The sequence below is a fragment of the Pholis gunnellus genome (genome assembly GCF_910591455.1).
Source record: "Pholis gunnellus genome assembly, chromosome: 10".
NCBI classification, from domain to species: Eukaryota; Metazoa; Chordata; class Actinopteri; order Perciformes; family Pholidae; genus Pholis; species Pholis gunnellus.
Genome location: NC_136537.1, coordinates 25150239 through 25167449, shown reverse-complemented (window position 1 = coordinate 25167449; position 17211 = coordinate 25150239). Strand labels below are relative to the sequence as shown.

The 17211-nt window shown below is 43.1% G+C and overlaps 1 protein-coding gene across 1 annotated transcript in view; it reads left to right on the top strand.

Annotated features, from left to right (window-relative positions):
* LOC306702467 (transcription factor COE3) overlaps nucleotides 1-17211 on the top strand; it is a gene marked incomplete at its 5' end in the record, with an annotated part of 125591 nt that overhangs the window by 97815 nt on the left and 10565 nt on the right. The window contains one exon of the mRNA XM_079168099.1: nucleotides 5054-5142. Coding sequence (XP_079024225.1) covers nucleotides 5054-5142 — 89 coding nt within the window. The remainder of the gene's footprint in view (nucleotides 1-5053; nucleotides 5143-17211) is intronic.

The window sequence follows — 17211 nt, the reverse complement described above, 5'->3', positions numbered from 1 at the left end:
CTTCAGCACAAAATAAATTAGAAAGAAAAATAATTTCTTGAGAACTAAAAGCCAAAGCAAACACTGTGAGCGTGTGTGTTTTATAGTATTAGGACACAGTAAACCTTAATTCAAAGAACCTGGATCACCCGGTGTTACTGATCCTTCAGGGTATCTGGGTTTCAGGGTCCTGGGTCTCAGGGTATCTGGGTTTCAGGGTGTCTGGGTTTCAGGGTGTCTGGGTTTCAGGGTATCTGGGTTTCAGGGGGTCCTGGGTTTCAGGGTCCTGGGTTTCAGGGTATCTGGGTCTCAGGGTATCTGGGTTTCAGGGTCCTGGGTCTCAGGGTATCTGGGTTTCAGGGTATCTGGGTTTCAGGGGGTCCTGGGTTTCAGGGTCCTGGGTTTCAGGGTATCTGGGTCTCAGGGTATCTGGGTTTCAGGGTCCTGGGTTTCAGGGTCCTGGGTTTCAGGGTATCTGGGTTTCAGGGTCCTGGGTTTCAGGGTTCTGGGTTTCAGGGTCCTGGGTTTCAGGGTCCTGGGTTTCAGGGTCCTGGGTTTCAGGGTATCTGGGTTCAGGTCCAGACGTGTTGCTGGTTCCAGGTCTGTGTCGTCTCACTCTGACACTGTGATGACGTTGTTGTTGTTGCCGTGACCCCGACTACACCTCTCACACCTTCGCTGTGAGACCAAAAGAGTTCACGTGTTGAGGGAAGCCAGGCGTTACCATGGGAACAGGCTGTCGGGCCGGCGCTGTGATTGGTCAGCGAGGCCTTTTGTTAATGAGTCTGAACAGCAAAGCCTCCTGGGAAAGTGGTCCGAGCCGAGGGTCCGTGTGAACCGTTTAAACACTGAATACAAATACGATACTTTGTACTAATATGATACTAAGTACAAAGTATCATAGTACTTAGTACTAAGTATTGCTTGTAGTCACTAGTAGTAGATACTTTGTACTTTATTGATTTTACATACCGCTTTACTTTATTACTGCAAGTACTACTGTTAATGCGAGTACTACTATCACTGTGAATGGGTCTACTATTACTGTAAGTAGGCCTACTACTGCAAGTACTACTATTTCTGCAAGTACAGCTGTTACTGCAGTAAGTATGTTACTGTGACTAGTACTAGTACACACCCACTGCTCTCTCAGTACTACATTCTTCTGTAGTACTTCCTCTGCTGCCTTTACAGTTTTATGTAAACTGAATATTTTACTCATATTATTCCCTTTTACTGTCTTCTCGTCGTATTATTTTATATTGCCTTCTGGTTTAATTTTACTGTATATATGTATATATATACATATATATATATATATATATATATACAGTATATGTGACACTGGCTTTTATTTGACTGTTAAAGCTCCCGTTAAGAGCGACCGTTCTGATTATTTGAACATTATTAATCAAGCGGGACCGTCCCGATCATCAGTCAGTCTGCAGATGTTCACACGGTTTTAGTATCTGGAGGAAGTGAACGCCTCATAAATGTGTAAATATTCACAGCTCTGACCTGCTGTTCGCTGCGTCTGCTCGTCTCCTCTGATGCTGCAAATCTGCCGTCAAGAAATTAGTTTAACACGTAACCTCGCCTCCCCTTTCTTCTCCCGTCTCCCCCCCTCCTCTTCCTCTCCTCAGTCACTTAGTCGCCTAATAACAGAGCGCTCCGATCAGCAGGACGCCAACCAACCGTTTGATCACTTTCACAGAGAGGAGAGAGAGAAAACAAACGGGGAGAGAGAGAGAGAGAGAGAGCGATAAATACTTGATTAAATGTATAAAGAATCCCCCTCCTCTCCTCTCACCTCTGAATTATCTCCCTCTCCTCCTTTTCTGATTTATAAAAAAACATCAGACAGCAGGAGAAAACATCGGCCGCACAGGAGAAGAAAAAAAAGACAGAGAGAGAGAGAGAAAAATCAATACAAATTACGATGGAGAAAGTGGCACTGATGCCTGGAATTGCAGCATATGTTTACACTAAATCAGGCAATCTGTCTTCATATGGGCGGTGTAATGCGTGAGGGGGGGTGGGGGGGGGGTGGGGGGGGTCAGGGTTCGCGCTGCCAGCCGCCGCTCTCCAATTACTCGGGCTCTTTGCAGGGAGGCAGCCGGGTATCGATTGGCTGGGAGGCCGTACGGGGCCCTGCAGGCAGCCAATGGGGCGCTGGGGTCAAAGAGCGGCGAGATTTTAATAAGAGGAAGTAATGGGAGGGGGGGGGGGGGGGGGGGGGGGTTCATTAAAAGCCTCTGTCTTTGTTTCCCGTGATGATGACGACGAACAGAAGAGATCACCCCCCCCCCCCTCGTTTTATTATTTAATTCAGGTGTGCGACGAATGCGTCTAAATGTAATTTATCAAAATGAGAAACTAAACATGGCGTCTTCCCTTTGAGAGAAACAAGCTTTGACGTTGTGACGTTTTTTCCTCAACATTTTTTAAAAGTATTTTATGTTAAACAGTAATTATAACAGTCCACTTCTTCATGACCCCAAAGTACAAGCAAACAGAACTAAGTCACATTAGTAACCTTCATTCTTAAGAAGTCCACATTAGATTATTCCAGGCCTGGTGGGTCCTCCAGGACCAGTTTGTGGACGGGTCTGTAGTCCTTCAGGAGACCAGAAGACATGTCCACTCTCAGACCTGCAACTCACTCACCCCCGTCGGTCTGGGGATCAAACCAGCCGTCTTGTTTTCTTTAAATCTTTTGGTGAGAAATCTGAGAAAGAGGCACACTAACTCTGAACATGCTTTTATTTTGAAACAACAGTTAGATCTGAATACTGCAAGTACTACTATTACTATCAGTAGGCCTACAGCTGTTAATGAAAGTACTACTATTACTATCAGTAGGCCTACAGCTGTTAATCAAAGTACTACTCTAACTGTAGTATTGAGCAGAACTTTAAGGTGTGATTGGTGTTAATCTGAAGTCCTGCAGGCTTCTTGAGGCAGATTTACTCATATTTGTCTTCATAATCTGTAGAACACCCTGAGGGATCAGATGTGGAACCAGAGGAACAATAAAGTAGAAACATATGATATAAATACGTGCTGTTCTCAGATCAGACGTTTCCTCCTGAAGATGAAGAGTTAAACCTCTCAGATCTCTCTCTCTGACTGTAAATGGGTTTTTTTTATTCAATTGCAGCATTTCCCATAGTGCCTTTCACTTGTTTCATAAGTTAGGATGTATATGTACGCGGCGTCAGGGGAGGCAATTCGGTTTTTTGGGGACTCGACCGCGCTGATTGCCGCTCGTGTCGTCCTCCGCCTGCATCGTCTCCGTTCATCCTCTGCTGCTCTGCATCGCCCCCGAGAAAGTCTCTTCGGAGGGATCCGACAATGAAATCCCTTCTTTCGTTTTGGCGTTGGCGGTAATAGATTCACTCTCTGCTTCCTCTCCCGACATGTCACCCTTCAGATATCATCCCCACCCCAGTCGCAGCCTGAAAGACCCCCCCCCCCCCCCCCCCCCCCCCCCTCTTCTCCTCCGCCGCCGCTTGAAACGCGCTCTGACAAATTTGATTTAGCAGCTCTCGGTCGCTCCATTCCCGGGGAAAAAGAAAACAAATATTGTTATAATGGTAATAACATCTATTTGGGAGCGCCGGGTGAACAAACGGCGGCGGGGCCCCTTTGAAGGAGAGACCCCTCTGCGCTCCGCCGTATACAGAGATATATATATAGAGCTGCCTTATTCTTATTCATGAAAGCCGCGGTTATGCATATTAGTGCAAACTAGCTATTCTACTCACCGGCATTTGGTGTGTCAATCATCCTTACAGAGTACAAGAGCCCACGGTGACAAAAGCCGAGTGGGCAAGATCGGCTGACAAATTGTCCCCAAAGTCAAATTTGACAGCCTTTTATGATTAATGGGCTTGATTATGGAGAAGTATCTCCCCCCGAACTCATTTCCGGGTGTTTCTCTCCCAACGTATGGAGAAGGAGGAGGAAGAGGATGGAGGAGGAGGAGGAGGAGGAAGGCAGATTGTTTAGCGGAGGAGAAAAGAAAGAAAGGGAAGGTTGGATTGAATTAGTGGCGAAAAAGGCAGAGCGAGGAGGACAGATGGAGTGTGAGGTCTCACACTTAATAAACAGCAGGGAGATAAGAGAGAGAGAGAGATCAGCTGTCTCTCTCTCTCTCTCTCTCTCTCTCTCTCTCTCTCTCTCTGTTAGTGTTCACTGTTAATAAGAACCAACAGACTGAAGCTGAAGATCACTGAGAGGTCGCACGAAATCTGAGTATCAAACAGGAAATAAAAGTGAAAGAAGGAATCAGATGTGAGAATATTTATTTATTCACACATCAGACAATAACTTCAACTGGTGGGGAAACACTTTGAGAACACAGATGAAGACAAATCTATTCTTTAACATAATAATTTGTTTATACAACTTGAGAGACATATTTTTAGATTAAAGCCATTTAAAATAAAAAATTAAACTTTAAACAGACAAAAGTGACTCATGGTATAAAAAACATAATATTTTTTGTTCTTTATTAAAGATGTTTAAGAAGCTTCACACAGAGTCTAAAGTAAGTTAAAAGCTGCTCATGAGAGGTTGAAGCTGCTCAGTAGTTCCTTCAGACTCCTTCAGGACCATCGAGGGGATTTTAAAATCTTCCCAAATTTCAGATTTCCCTGAATTTCCTCACAGCAACGATTCCTTCAAAGCCGAAACAAAGTCTTTTTACTTTTTACTTCATTTATTTTTATATTCTCTACTTGTTTTATGTTTTTGCATCTTTTTCTGATAATATGAATTCAATTTACACATTTTCTTATGTTTCTTGTGATCGTTTGTTGCTTATGTCAATGGAAATAACTCTGTGTGCCTTTGAGCAAGGCAGGCCGTCCTGCAGCAGAGGAGCTGTGACACTTGTGTTCGCTCTGTTTGGACGAACTCCGTTAGAAATGAACTGGATTTAAAGAAAAGCGTGTCGTGTGTGTGTCGCTCTGATGTGTGTTTCTGTGATGCTCGGTGTGTCCGTGTGTGTGTGTGTGTCGGGTTGAGTTCCTCTCGGTCGTCCTCACCTCCCTCTCTCTCCGTCCCACAGCCTTGAACGAGCCCACCATCGACTACGGCTTCCAGAGGCTACAGAAGGTCATCCCTCGCCACCCCGGAGACCCCGAGAGGTTACCTAAGGTCAGTGGAGACGAGTCATTAAGTCACTGCTGCGTGTGCTCAGGGGTCAGGGGTCAGGGGGTCAAACCCAAAGGCCAGGAAGTGAGCTCTGTGCTGGCCCGGGCAGGTACGTCCCAGAATGCACCTGTCTGTCAGAGCTGTCGTTTCACTGTTTTTAATCAGGTTTTTTAACAGCCACATTAACGCCTGATTTAAATGTGAAGTGGCTGTTTGTCCCTCCGTGGACGCCGTAGACCACCTGCACACGACTTTTAAGGTTCTCTCGTACTATTTAATGCAGCGCGGGACCGAGCTGCCTTGATTGGATTTGTCGGTTCTGCTCGGCACACTCTTGGCACCGCCCGGCCCTCCTCGCTGCCAGCCGGCAGATTGTGGTCCTGATCCTTCAAACAGGAAACAGCTGTTTATGGGAGCAAAATCCTGCCGCTGCTGCGATTTGTCCCCCCCCCCCCTTCTTAACTGGCGAGGAGGAAGGTTTGGACGGCGGCGAGTCGCTGATGAAGGTGGAGGGTCAGGGTGGTGCAGGTGATGAGAGCCGATTGGTCCGTGGTCCGTGTTTCACTTCCTGGATAGACTCGTGAAAACTCGTCACTCATACCTGTAAATATTTGTCTATAAATGTGATCAATATACTTTATTGATGATGTAAATATCAGATGAACTTCTCCAGACTTCAATCACGAATTTATTTGGTAATTCTGTAATTTAACTGAATTTTATGAGTTAATACGAAATCAAATCAGTTTGAGGAAACATAATGTGCACGTACTGCTGAAAGTTTTGCAACATTTGCAATAATTGAAATTCTGAAAGAAGTTGAAGTGGCAGTTAATTAAAATGGAATTTCTGAATAAAGTTCAAGTTTCATTTGAAGGAAAAGGCTGTAAACAGTTGAAGCTGTGATACATTGAGCTGGAAGTTTCTGTTGAAGCGAGTTCAGGTAAACAAACGATATCAGTGGAAGTGTAAAAATCTCATCGCCAGGTCAATAATTGAACTGTTATATATATTATTATATAACAGTTTTGATCCGTTTAAATCCCTCTTTGTTTATGTCACAGTAAACTGAATGTCTTTGGATTTTTGTTAGTTTGAAGGCGTCACTTTGTAGACTTGTCAATAAATAACAATAATCTTAATAAGCTATAGACAGTCTATAGACAGTCTATAGACAGTCTATAGACTGTCTATAGACTGTCTATAGACTGTCTTCAGGTTGGTAACATTTCATGTTCAATCTGAAGTCTCTGCAGGTGGATTATTTTTATTTTTTTTATCTGTAGTGAATGAAAACCAGCTGCCTGGAAAAAACAAAAGCAAAGGCAGCGAAAGCACATTTAAAAATCTATTAAACAACAGCCGACTTTGGAAACAGTGAAGAAAAGTGCCTGTGATTTGTAGTTAATGGCGTAAAAGAAAACAAAAAAACTGGAAGCCCCCTTTTTTAAGATTTGTGTAGAAAAACATCAGTAGTGAAATGTGCCCGGTTTCAATATTTACCCACAGAAACACATTAGTATGCACACACACACACACCTGCCCTGGTTAGTATGAAGAGATTATTTTGGCTGCTGCCGGCTGCGAGGTCTAACTGAGGCAGATTCCTTGAGGCAGCGAGCGGCGGGCGGCGGGCGCGAGCGTCAGATGGGCTCTGACACTCGAAAGCAGCTGCCAAATTGAAACCATTTATCAAAATCTGACATCGGAGATCCAGTCACCAAAAAAGCAGTTTATTTGTAAATTGATACTAATAGTGAGCACACATTGTCTGGCCCCTTTGATGGCCTGATTTGCAGCCAGAGTGGGACGTCAAACGCCCTCCGCCTTTTAAATATTTATTTATTCAGAGGAAAACTCAGACCACAGAGGTTTTTTTTTTCTCCAAGATGTTTTTTGGACTCGCGGCCGATGAGGCGACAGGGCGCCGTGTTTTAGTCGGGGGGGGGGGGGGGGGGGGGATCATGTGACCGAGCAAGCGACGGGTTAACTCGGCTTGTCAGTTCTCTTTTGCTTTCACCTGCCGCCCGCTCTGCAGAGGACAGGAGCAGGGATGGAAAGAGATGTTTGGACGGCGAGGTTTTCAGGCGGCGACACGGAGCAGATTGATTCGTTGTAGGGCGTCAGGTGGTGCATTGTGGGTGCAACGCAGAGTGATTGTTCTCCTAAACATAGACGGTAAAATATGGAAACCAGGAGAGAGGAAAACTCACAGCTGATTTTGTCTGAAAGATGGGGAAACTGCTCTGGAATCAACTCAAAGATTAGGGTTAGCCTAGCTTAGCACAAAGACTGGAAGCAGGGGGAAACTGCCAGCCTACCTCCTCCAAGTCCACCTAACAACCTAGTCTACAATCTATCAGCTGGGTTTTTGTTCGATGGAGCTAGAAGTCATGGTTTGCATCTTTTTCGAACATGAGTTTAGCCTAGCTTAGCACAAAGACTGGAAGCAGGGGGAAACTGTTAGCATAGCTCCATCAAAAAGGGAAATAAAACAACAACCCCAAGTCTGATTTACTGAACGTGTATCTTGTTAGCTAGCAAGCGAAAGTCATCCATCCGTTCACATTTCTGACACCAACACACAACCTGTCAATCAAACAGAGCTGGAGATGCTAACATGCTAACAGTTAGCGGCCGTGAGTCCTCTCTCTGGGTCGGCTGGACGGACGCCGAGGTGTCCGCTTGCAGCCGAGCCAGACTGGAAATGAAATTAGAGGCCTGAACCTGATCCAGGAGAAACCCCAGAGGTCATCAGTGACCAGTTGGCCTCACAGCCTGTCGAACTGCCTGTTAGCTGTCTGTCTGACAGACGGACGTGAACCTATGCGCTCCCTCAGATACCTGAAGATAACGCCTCTAACGGCTCTTAACCGTTTAAGGTGAAGGTTATTTAAAAAACTATACGTTTAGAGCTGCGAAGAGAATATAAGATCCCTTAAATATCTGAAGATAATGCCTCAAATGTCCCTTAATTTGAAAGACTAGGGTCATTTAAAAAAAGCAGTAACAACTTTTGGAGCTTTACTTTTAAATTACTGATTCCACCTTAGCCTGGAATTGAATAGGTTCATTTTTAGATGTATTTTAAGAGGTTTTATCCAGTAAATATATAGATGTAATGACTTCACTGCTCTCTGCTGCAAAGAGGATTTAAAATCCCTTAAATATCTGAAGATAATGCCTCAAATGTCCCTTAATTAAATAAAGTATTAATCTAAGAGCAAAGGCTAAATGTAGAGCTTCACTTTGCTCTTTAAAGCTTTTAATTGACTAAACTGAAAAAGCTTCATTTTAAGGTTTATTTAAAGAGATTCTGTTCAGTAAATATAAAGACGGCTTCACTTCTCTCTGCTGCGACCTGAACCCTAAAATATGCAGATTTTGGTAAAATAATGTACGTTCTGTGAAAAACAAACAGAAAACAGATTAAAATGAATTCCGGTTTAACAGGAAACGTATTCCCCCCCCCCCCCCCCCCCCGTCTACTTCCTGGTGGTTTGTGAACATAAAGGTGGAGATTAAACGTGTTTGGCGTGTTGCGGTTTGCACCTTTAGCTCTGATCATTGACCCCCATCCTGACTCATGGGGGGGGGGTTATTAATTCAACCCCACTTCATGAATGAGGACATTTCCTGCTCTCTCATTGAGAATAATGAGCGATATTCAGGTCATGAGCTGAATTTCAATCCGTTTCCCGTGAATGGAGTTAACCCCACGCCGCGTCCCGCCTCGTTAGAATAACCCTCCGCCTGATAATCGCTAATCTGGAGAATCCGGCTCGGCTCCTCGCCGCTCGGCGCGCTGGTCCATCCATATTTTATAGAGATCAGCGGGGCGGCGGCTGTATCTGTAGCTCTCTGCTCGGGGTGATTTATCATTGTTAAGGCCGCTGTCTGATGGCTTCTCCTCCAGGGTCACGCTGATCCCCCCTGTTCGTACACCCAAACCTCCTCAACCGCGGAGACGGCCCCCCGTAATTAAGCCCCTAGAAACCAATGGAAGACAATAGGAGGAGGAGGAAAATATAAAGGAGAGGGAGAGGAGGAATATGTCAAGAGACGGACTGAAGAAGGGTAAGGTCACGAGGGTGCAGCCTCCGAGAGGAGTGAGGTAGTGAGAGCGCCTTCTGTTTACGGGAGAAGAAGAACATGTGAATTATTTACAGGTCCTCGTGTCCGTAACACAGAGGCCGCATCGTCTTTAACGTGTTTAATATTATTACTGTATTTACGGCTTTCAAAGGAGATTCAATGTGTTGCTTCTATAGACACCAACCAAACTCTACATGTATTTACAACACCACCAGTTCTCACGTTATTCAGTCAACAGTTCAGTTGTGTTTCATGTCTTTGTGTTACACAAGAGAGGAGCAGAGGGAGGTCAGACAGGAGACACGTAGGGACAGAAGGAGGCAAGGCAGAGAGGTGGAGGTAAAAAAGGAGAGGGGGAGGTAAGGAGGAGGTGATGGAGGAGAGGAGGAGGTAGGGAAGCAGAGGGGGAGGTAAGGATGGAGAGGTGGGGGTAAAAAAAGGGAGGAGGAAATGAGGGAGAAGGCAGGAAGTGAACACGGTGACTCTCTGAGCTTCTGTGTTTCAAGGCTCTTGAATATAAAAGAGTTTTCTGATTCTTAAAACAAACGCGTAGTTAAATTGATCCAAACGTGATATAAATCAGAGTTTCTTGTGTTCTTAATGCATCGCTGCTCATCACGGTCCTAAGAGTTAAAGCATGAAGTGAGGAAGAGGAGGATGAGGAGGAAGAGACGTGTTGCACTGTAGAAAAATACAATTTATTTATTATTTAACAAAAACACAGAAAAACACAGACCTCTTCTTTCTCTTCCCCATCTTCATCCTCCCCCTCCTCTTTCTCTTCTTCCTCCTCCTACTACCTCCCTCCTCCTCCTCCTCTCCTCCTCCTCTCCTCCTCCTCTCAGTGTGAGTTGATTAGACCCACTGAGGATGAACCAGAGAGTCTTGTTTCTCTCCACCTGTAAACTCCCTGTAGCTCTGTACGTGTGTTTGTGTGTGTGTGTGTGTGTGCACGTGTGTGTGTACACATTTTTGTGTGTGTGTGTGTGCACGTGTGTGTGTGTGTAAGTGTGTGCACGTGTGTATGTGTACATGTTTGTGTGTGTGTGTGTGTGTGTGTGTGTACGTGTGTTTGTGTGTGTGTGTAAATGTATGTGCGTGTGTGTGTGTGTGTGTGAGTGTGTGTGTGTGTTCATGTATCACACCTCTACAGCCGCGGTCCTCCACATGAAACACTTGCTGCCCTTATTTTATAAATAAAACGATATATTTGTGAGGTGATTTATGAATTACAATTAATTCTGATGTTGTAACTCTAAAAAAGTCTCTAAAGAAATCTTGAATTAATAACTAAGTCAGAACCCAGCTGGTGTTCAGACGTGATGGATTTATTTCTGCGACGTCGTGTTAAACCTTCACATCTAAATTAACTGGAATGTGTTTTAATTTCCCGTGAATATTCTCACAGGAAGTCCTCACATTCTTCTTCTTCTCCTCCTTTAATTCATGACCCAACTTGAACTTGGATTATCAGATTAGATCAAAGTCTCTTATCTGTGATTATTTGTAGTTTCCATTGAAACGGTGCTGAAACCAAAAAGAACCATCACACCACGTCTACACGCAGAGAAGAAGAAGACATCGTCTCAACAGAAAGACAGCACTGCCGCGTTGCATTATGGGAAGTGTAGTATCATGAACTTCCAACACACATGTAGATCTTTTTAGTGAGATTCATTCGTTTTTTTTATGTTTTCATATCATTTTACAGTGAAATTATACACAAACTACTCCTTATTTTAAAACATGAAATATGACAAACAGCTGCAGTGATCAGATTAATGTGAAGCGGATCGATACATTCAGGTACATTGAGGTGTTTATACTGTTTTACTCCACTACATCTTAAATATTATGAGTATTAATCCAGAAACACCAGATAAAATAGTGAAACATTCTACTAATCAATCAGTACTTTCACAGTGTATTAGTACTTTTACTACAGTAAAGAATACTTCTTCCACATCTCAGCCAATCGTCAAGCAGATGTCCTGAACGCCGACCCCTCATTGGTTTAGAGCAGAGTAGCCAATCAGCTGCCTCCATCTCGGAGCTGTTTCAGAAGTCCACTTATCCTCCCTGACTCCATCCATCTCCTCACAGCTGAAGGGAAACACCCAGAGACCCTCTCCTCCTCCTCCTCCTCCTCCTCTTCACCCCCCCCCCCCCCCCCCTCTCGGAGGTGTGGGTCAGTGATAAGAGATGATGATGATAACCGGGAGCCAGTGCATTACCGTATCGATCGGGGCAGGCCTTTCAGCGCCGTTAAAGCGCCCGGCGCTCTGATTGCCGGCACTCGCGCTGACAGGAATCCAATGGCGCTGTCTGTGTGTGTGTGTGTGTGTGTGTGTGTATGTGTGTGTGTGTGTGAAGGGCGTGGCCGAGCAGCTGATGTGTGTGTGTGTGTGTGTGTGTGTGTAGCAGCGTGGAGGCAATTAGACGCTCTGACAGATAACAACACATCCAGCAGAGGACTGAAACTGAATCTGATGCATAAAAAAAATCAACTTCACTTTGTTCAGATGAAGAAGAGAATGTTTGTTTTTAAGGACTTTAGTCGTTATTTTACACGTTTAGTCCGTTATATGTTCTGTAAATCACAATCAATGACACTCCGATGCTTTTAAGTTGATCATCCATCGATAATAAAGAAGAAGAAGAAGAAGAACACGTTGAAAAATTACTTTATTTATATTTTTATGTTACTTTTTTCTGTTCTTTTGCCTCTACAGGCCTCTAACTGGGGATTATTATTACTTTTGGATTTTCTCTGTTATTCATTTTGTCTCTAAAATGTCAGAAAAAAGTTTAAACTTCAAGTCGATGTCTTTAAAAAGTTTAAGCAGTCACAATGTTCAGTTTACTTTGATGTAAAAATGAGAAAACCAGACAATCTTTGGTGTTTTAGCTTAAACCGCTCGTCACTTATTCTGTCAATCAACTAATCCATTCATTGACAAATCCTTTCAGCTCTGAAGTGGATATGAAATTTGCAAAGTGTCCTTGAACGCACCGTCGGTCTCTAAGCAGTCTCCATGATGTCATCATGCGATAATAACAATAATAAATACCATTTGAATCGTATTTATTTCAGGTTCTAAGGCTCGTAAAGCTGGAAAAGCTTTGGTCTGAATGCTGTTCTTCACTCAGACCTGCAGCCAATCAGAGCAGAGTATCAGAAACACCTGCTTCACCTGCTGCGTGTGTTCGATCGACGCTCGTATTCCATCATTGAAGCGCGATCGATTGATTTGCTGCTCTTCTTCTATGGTGGATTTGGGAGGGGGGGGATCTGTGTAGTTGCAGTTGAGTTTGAGTCTCTGATTTACAGATCAGAGAGCGGCGGCCAAGAACAAATGAACACACACACACACACACACACACACACACACACACACACACACACACACTGAGCAGCAGCGGCTCTCCAGCAGCGAGGCCTCGGAGGCGTCATTAACTTGAGAAGGCTGTTGTGTCTGTCAGGGCCTAATGAAAATAGAAGGACACACACACACACACACACACAGACACACACACACACACACACACAGACACACACACAGACACCACAGACACGATACACAATGTTCACAACACACACACACAAAAGAGCTAAAGTCTTTTGTGTTTCTGTCTTCAGTGTCTGTGAACTGTATTTTTCAGGTGTGAGTTCCTGTGTGTGTGTGTGTCTGTGTAGGTGTGTGTGTGTGTGTGTCTGTGTAGGTGTGTGTGTGCGTGTGTCTGTGTAGGTGTGTGTGTGTGTGTGTGTGTGTGTGTGTGACGGGCAGCTGCTGCCTCGTGGCTTCTCGCTGCTGCAGCCGAGCGAAGGAGACATTAACTAACTTCTGTTTTCTAATGGAGATTAATGAAGCCAGAGGAGGAACACACACACACACACACACACACAGAGAAGTACACGCACACACACTCACGCACACACACACACACACACACACACACACTCGCAGACACACGTCCTTTCACCTGCTGATTTTGGGTTTAGTTTAGAAAATAAAAGGAGACGACCTCAAATGAAAATGAAGGAAAGAAAAGTAATTAAAGAAAGAGGAGAGGAAGTAAAGAAAGGAGAGATAGGAAAGGAGTTAACAGAAAAGGCAGTAAGGAAGGAAGGGAAAAGAATAGAAAGGAAAGGAAGCAAAACAAGTAGAGGAAGACAGAAAGGATCGGTCGGAAAAAGATGAAAGTAAGGAAAGGAGAGTGTGAAAGGAAAGAAATGATAGAAAAGAGATGAGTAAGAAAATGAGTGGCTTCAAGGAGAGAAAGGAACAATAGAAAAGAGCCCAGTGAGAAAAGAAAGATAAAGGAGAGGAAAGGAAAGGAGACAACATCAAGATAAGAAGGGAGGAAGGAAAGGAAGAAGGAAATAGAAAGGGAAGAAAAGGAAGGAAATAAAACGACAGAAAGGAGAGAAAATAGAGAAAAAGGGGAGCAGAGGAAAGGACATAATGATGTGCAAACATACAAACCAAACACACACACAAACATACAGCATGCATCATAATGTAGACACACACACACACACACACACACACAGTGTTGGCAGTAGCAGGCTGACAGATTGTCCTACAATAGAGAGGGATGCTCCTGGGGGGTTTGATTGACAGGAGGCCATTCAGTCACTGAACATACACACTGTAACACACACATACACAGTAAGACACACACACACACACACACACACACACACACACACACACACACACACACACACACATGAGTCCAGATGATGTCACAGAGAGACAGATTCACCTTCTGGACGGTGAAAGTTAAACAAACACATCCAACATGGAAATCAGGCTGATTTGGAGTTGTTGTTATTGTTGTTTGCTAACAGTTCTCCCTGCTTCCAGTCTCTGTGCTAAGCTAGGCTAACAGTTCTCCCTGCTTCCAGTCTCTGTGCTAAGCTAGGCTAACAGTTGCCCACTGCTTCCAGTCTTTTTGCTAGCTATCTACTTTACAGTTTTTAAAATTATTTTACAGTGTTTTTATTATTTTATTTTACAGTATTTTTTTATCATTTTACAGTGTTTTTATTATTTATTTTACAGTATTTTTATTATTTTACAGTGTTTTTATTATTTATTTTACAGTATTTTTATTATTTTACAGTATTTTTATTATTTATTTTACAGTATTTTTATTATTTTACGGTGTTTTTATTATTTATTTTACAGTATTTTTATTATTTTACAGTATTTTTATTATTTATTTTACAGTATTTTTATTATTTTACAGTATTTTTATTATTTATTTTACGGTATTTTTATTATTTTACGGTGTCTCAGTCACTGTTTCCTCTGGTGGGCGTGAACCGTTTCGGGGAGAAAAAGCTCTGGATGTTTCCATCTCAGTGTGTTGGATCGCCTCCTTCGAGGTCATCATCTGTCGTGGGAAATGAGAGCTCCGTGTGTGTGTGTGTGTGTGTGTTGTTGCCAGCAGTGAGGGAGCGCTCTGATTGGCTGGGAGGAAAACAATGTGGTTAATGGCGACTGTTTCTCCTCTGAGTCACAGGAGACGTTTGTTTGGACGCTGCTGCTCGAGCAGAAATTTAAAATAGATTTAAAGAAGAAAGTCGACGGTATAAATCCTGGTTAATCTCTCCCGTCGCAGCGGCTCACATTCTGTCTCCAGGAATAAAATCCAGAGAGTTGACGTGACGGAGCAGCAGGTGATGCAGTCTGACAGCCGGGAGGAAAGAAAACGTTTCCTCTGAATCTCTAATGTTCAGTTCAAAGACTTCTGTAAGAAACAGTACTTCAGGTCCTTTTACTTAATGTGAGAGTAGTACTACTGCACCGTAAGGTACTCCAGTACCAGTTAAAGTACACACTTGAATCAAGTCAAACCACCAAAGAAAAGAGATGTTGTAGCTTTCTGGAGCTTTTGATCATCATCACATGATCTTCATCAGTTTATGGAGATGAAGACGATCATTCCCTTCTTCTGAGTCATTTAAAGACGTTTTGTTTTTACTAAACAACAGCAGAAAAGTACAACAGTACATAAAGTAAAAGTAAACTACTGTACTACTACTACGACTGTAAAAGTTAGTTTATTATGAGCAGAGTGTAAAAACTGCAGAACACTGTTTAAATACATGAAAGCAGAGTAAAAGTCAAATGTTGCATAAAGTGAAAAATAATGTGACAAAAATAAACCTTACAGGAAATCAAATCATCAAACTTTATTTATCTATTCAGCACATATTTATTTAGACATAATACAAATATTATTAGAATAATAATAATCAACTATTATTAGTGTTTTATTAGAATTATTAGAATAATAATAATAATTGTTTATTATTATTATCAGAATAATATTTTTTTGTTATGTGTATGATTATTAAAATAATATTTAATAAATGTTTATTATTGTTATTTTAGTAGTATTATTAGAATAATAACAATATGTATTATTAGTGTTTTTATTCATAATAATAATAATAATAATCAGCATTATTATTATTGTTATTATTTGTATTTTTACTGAGATAAATCACATGAACGATGAACAGAATCACCTGACGTTCAGTGTCTCCTCGCTGCTGTAATACCTCGGGGAGCTCCAGCAGAGGCCTCCACCTCCCCACTGCTGCTCCTCAGGGACTCCACACCTCCTCCTCCTCCTCCTCCTCCTCCTCTCTATCAGCTGATCATCCTCAGAGTGTGTGATGTGTTTTCACCTGAGGCTTCAGTGTGAAGGAACACACCTTCCCTCTCCTGGGAGTCTGTTTACTGTCTCTTCCTCCTTCCTTTCGGTCTCCTTGTGTCCTTTAGTTCCTTTCTGTTGCTCAATTCCTTTTTCTTGTTTACTTTCATTTTCCCTCCTTCCCATTTCCTTGTCTGTTCTTATTTCCTTTCCTTTTGCTCCTTACTTTCCTATCCTTGTTTTCATCCTCTTTCCATGCCCCTTTTTCTCTTATTTCCTTTCCTTTCTTACTTTCCTTGCCCTCTTCTCCTTCCTTTTTGTTTCCTTCCCATTCTTTCTTGCTTTCCATTTATTTCCTTTTCTTTACTTTCATGGCTTCTTTCTTTTCCTCTTCCTTTTCTCTTGTTTCCTTCCTTCCTTCACTTTCGTCTCCTACCTTTTCTTCCTGTGCTTCCTTCTTCCCCTTTTCCTTCATCCTTTCCTTGTTTGTTTCCTTCTCTCTTGTTCTTTCTTTTCTTTTCCTCATTTCTCTTTCCTTGTGTGTTCTTCCTTCCTTCTTCTTGTCCTTTCCTTGATTTTTCAATTCCTTTTTTGTGTTCCCTTTCTTGCTTTTCCATGTTCCTTTCCTTACTCCTTTTTCCTTTCCCCCTTTTATAATTTCCTTTCCTTTCCTTGTGTTTCCTTCCTCTCCTCCCTCTTTCCCCTTATTTTCTCCCCTCCCTGTTTACTTCCCCTTTTTCCTTTTCTTCACACCTCTCTTTTCTTTCCCTTTGACATCTTCCTCCTCTTCCATCCTCCTCCTGTGTGTGTGTGTGTGTGTGTGTGTGTGTATGTATGTTCGGTGTGTGTGTGTGTGTGTGTGTGTGTATGTATGTCCGGTGTGTGCATGTGTGTGTGTTTATCTATTTATCAGTCATGTTATTGTTATTAACAGCCATCGCCGTGGCGTCCCGCTGTGCTGCCGGCGCTCAGATTGGACGCTTCCTCTCCTGTGGGCTGATGGGAAAACAGCCCCGGGGCGTATTTGTGTTTGTGTGTGTGTGTGTGTGTGTGTGTGTGTGTGTGTGTGTGTGTGTGGTCGGCAGTGTTAATGGCTTCCTGCTGATTCTTCTTCTCTTGTTTTTCCTGCCCTCCGGGTACAAACACTCATCCGTCCATCTCTCTCTGTGTCTGTCAGCGGCCATCTTGGATCTGATGGACGGTCTCTCAGGTGTTAGAAAACACTCGTTGTCACGACTTGAGTTTAAATGAGACTCTCAGCTGATTGGTCGGTTTCTCCTCTGACAGACTCTGTGGTTTGGAGGT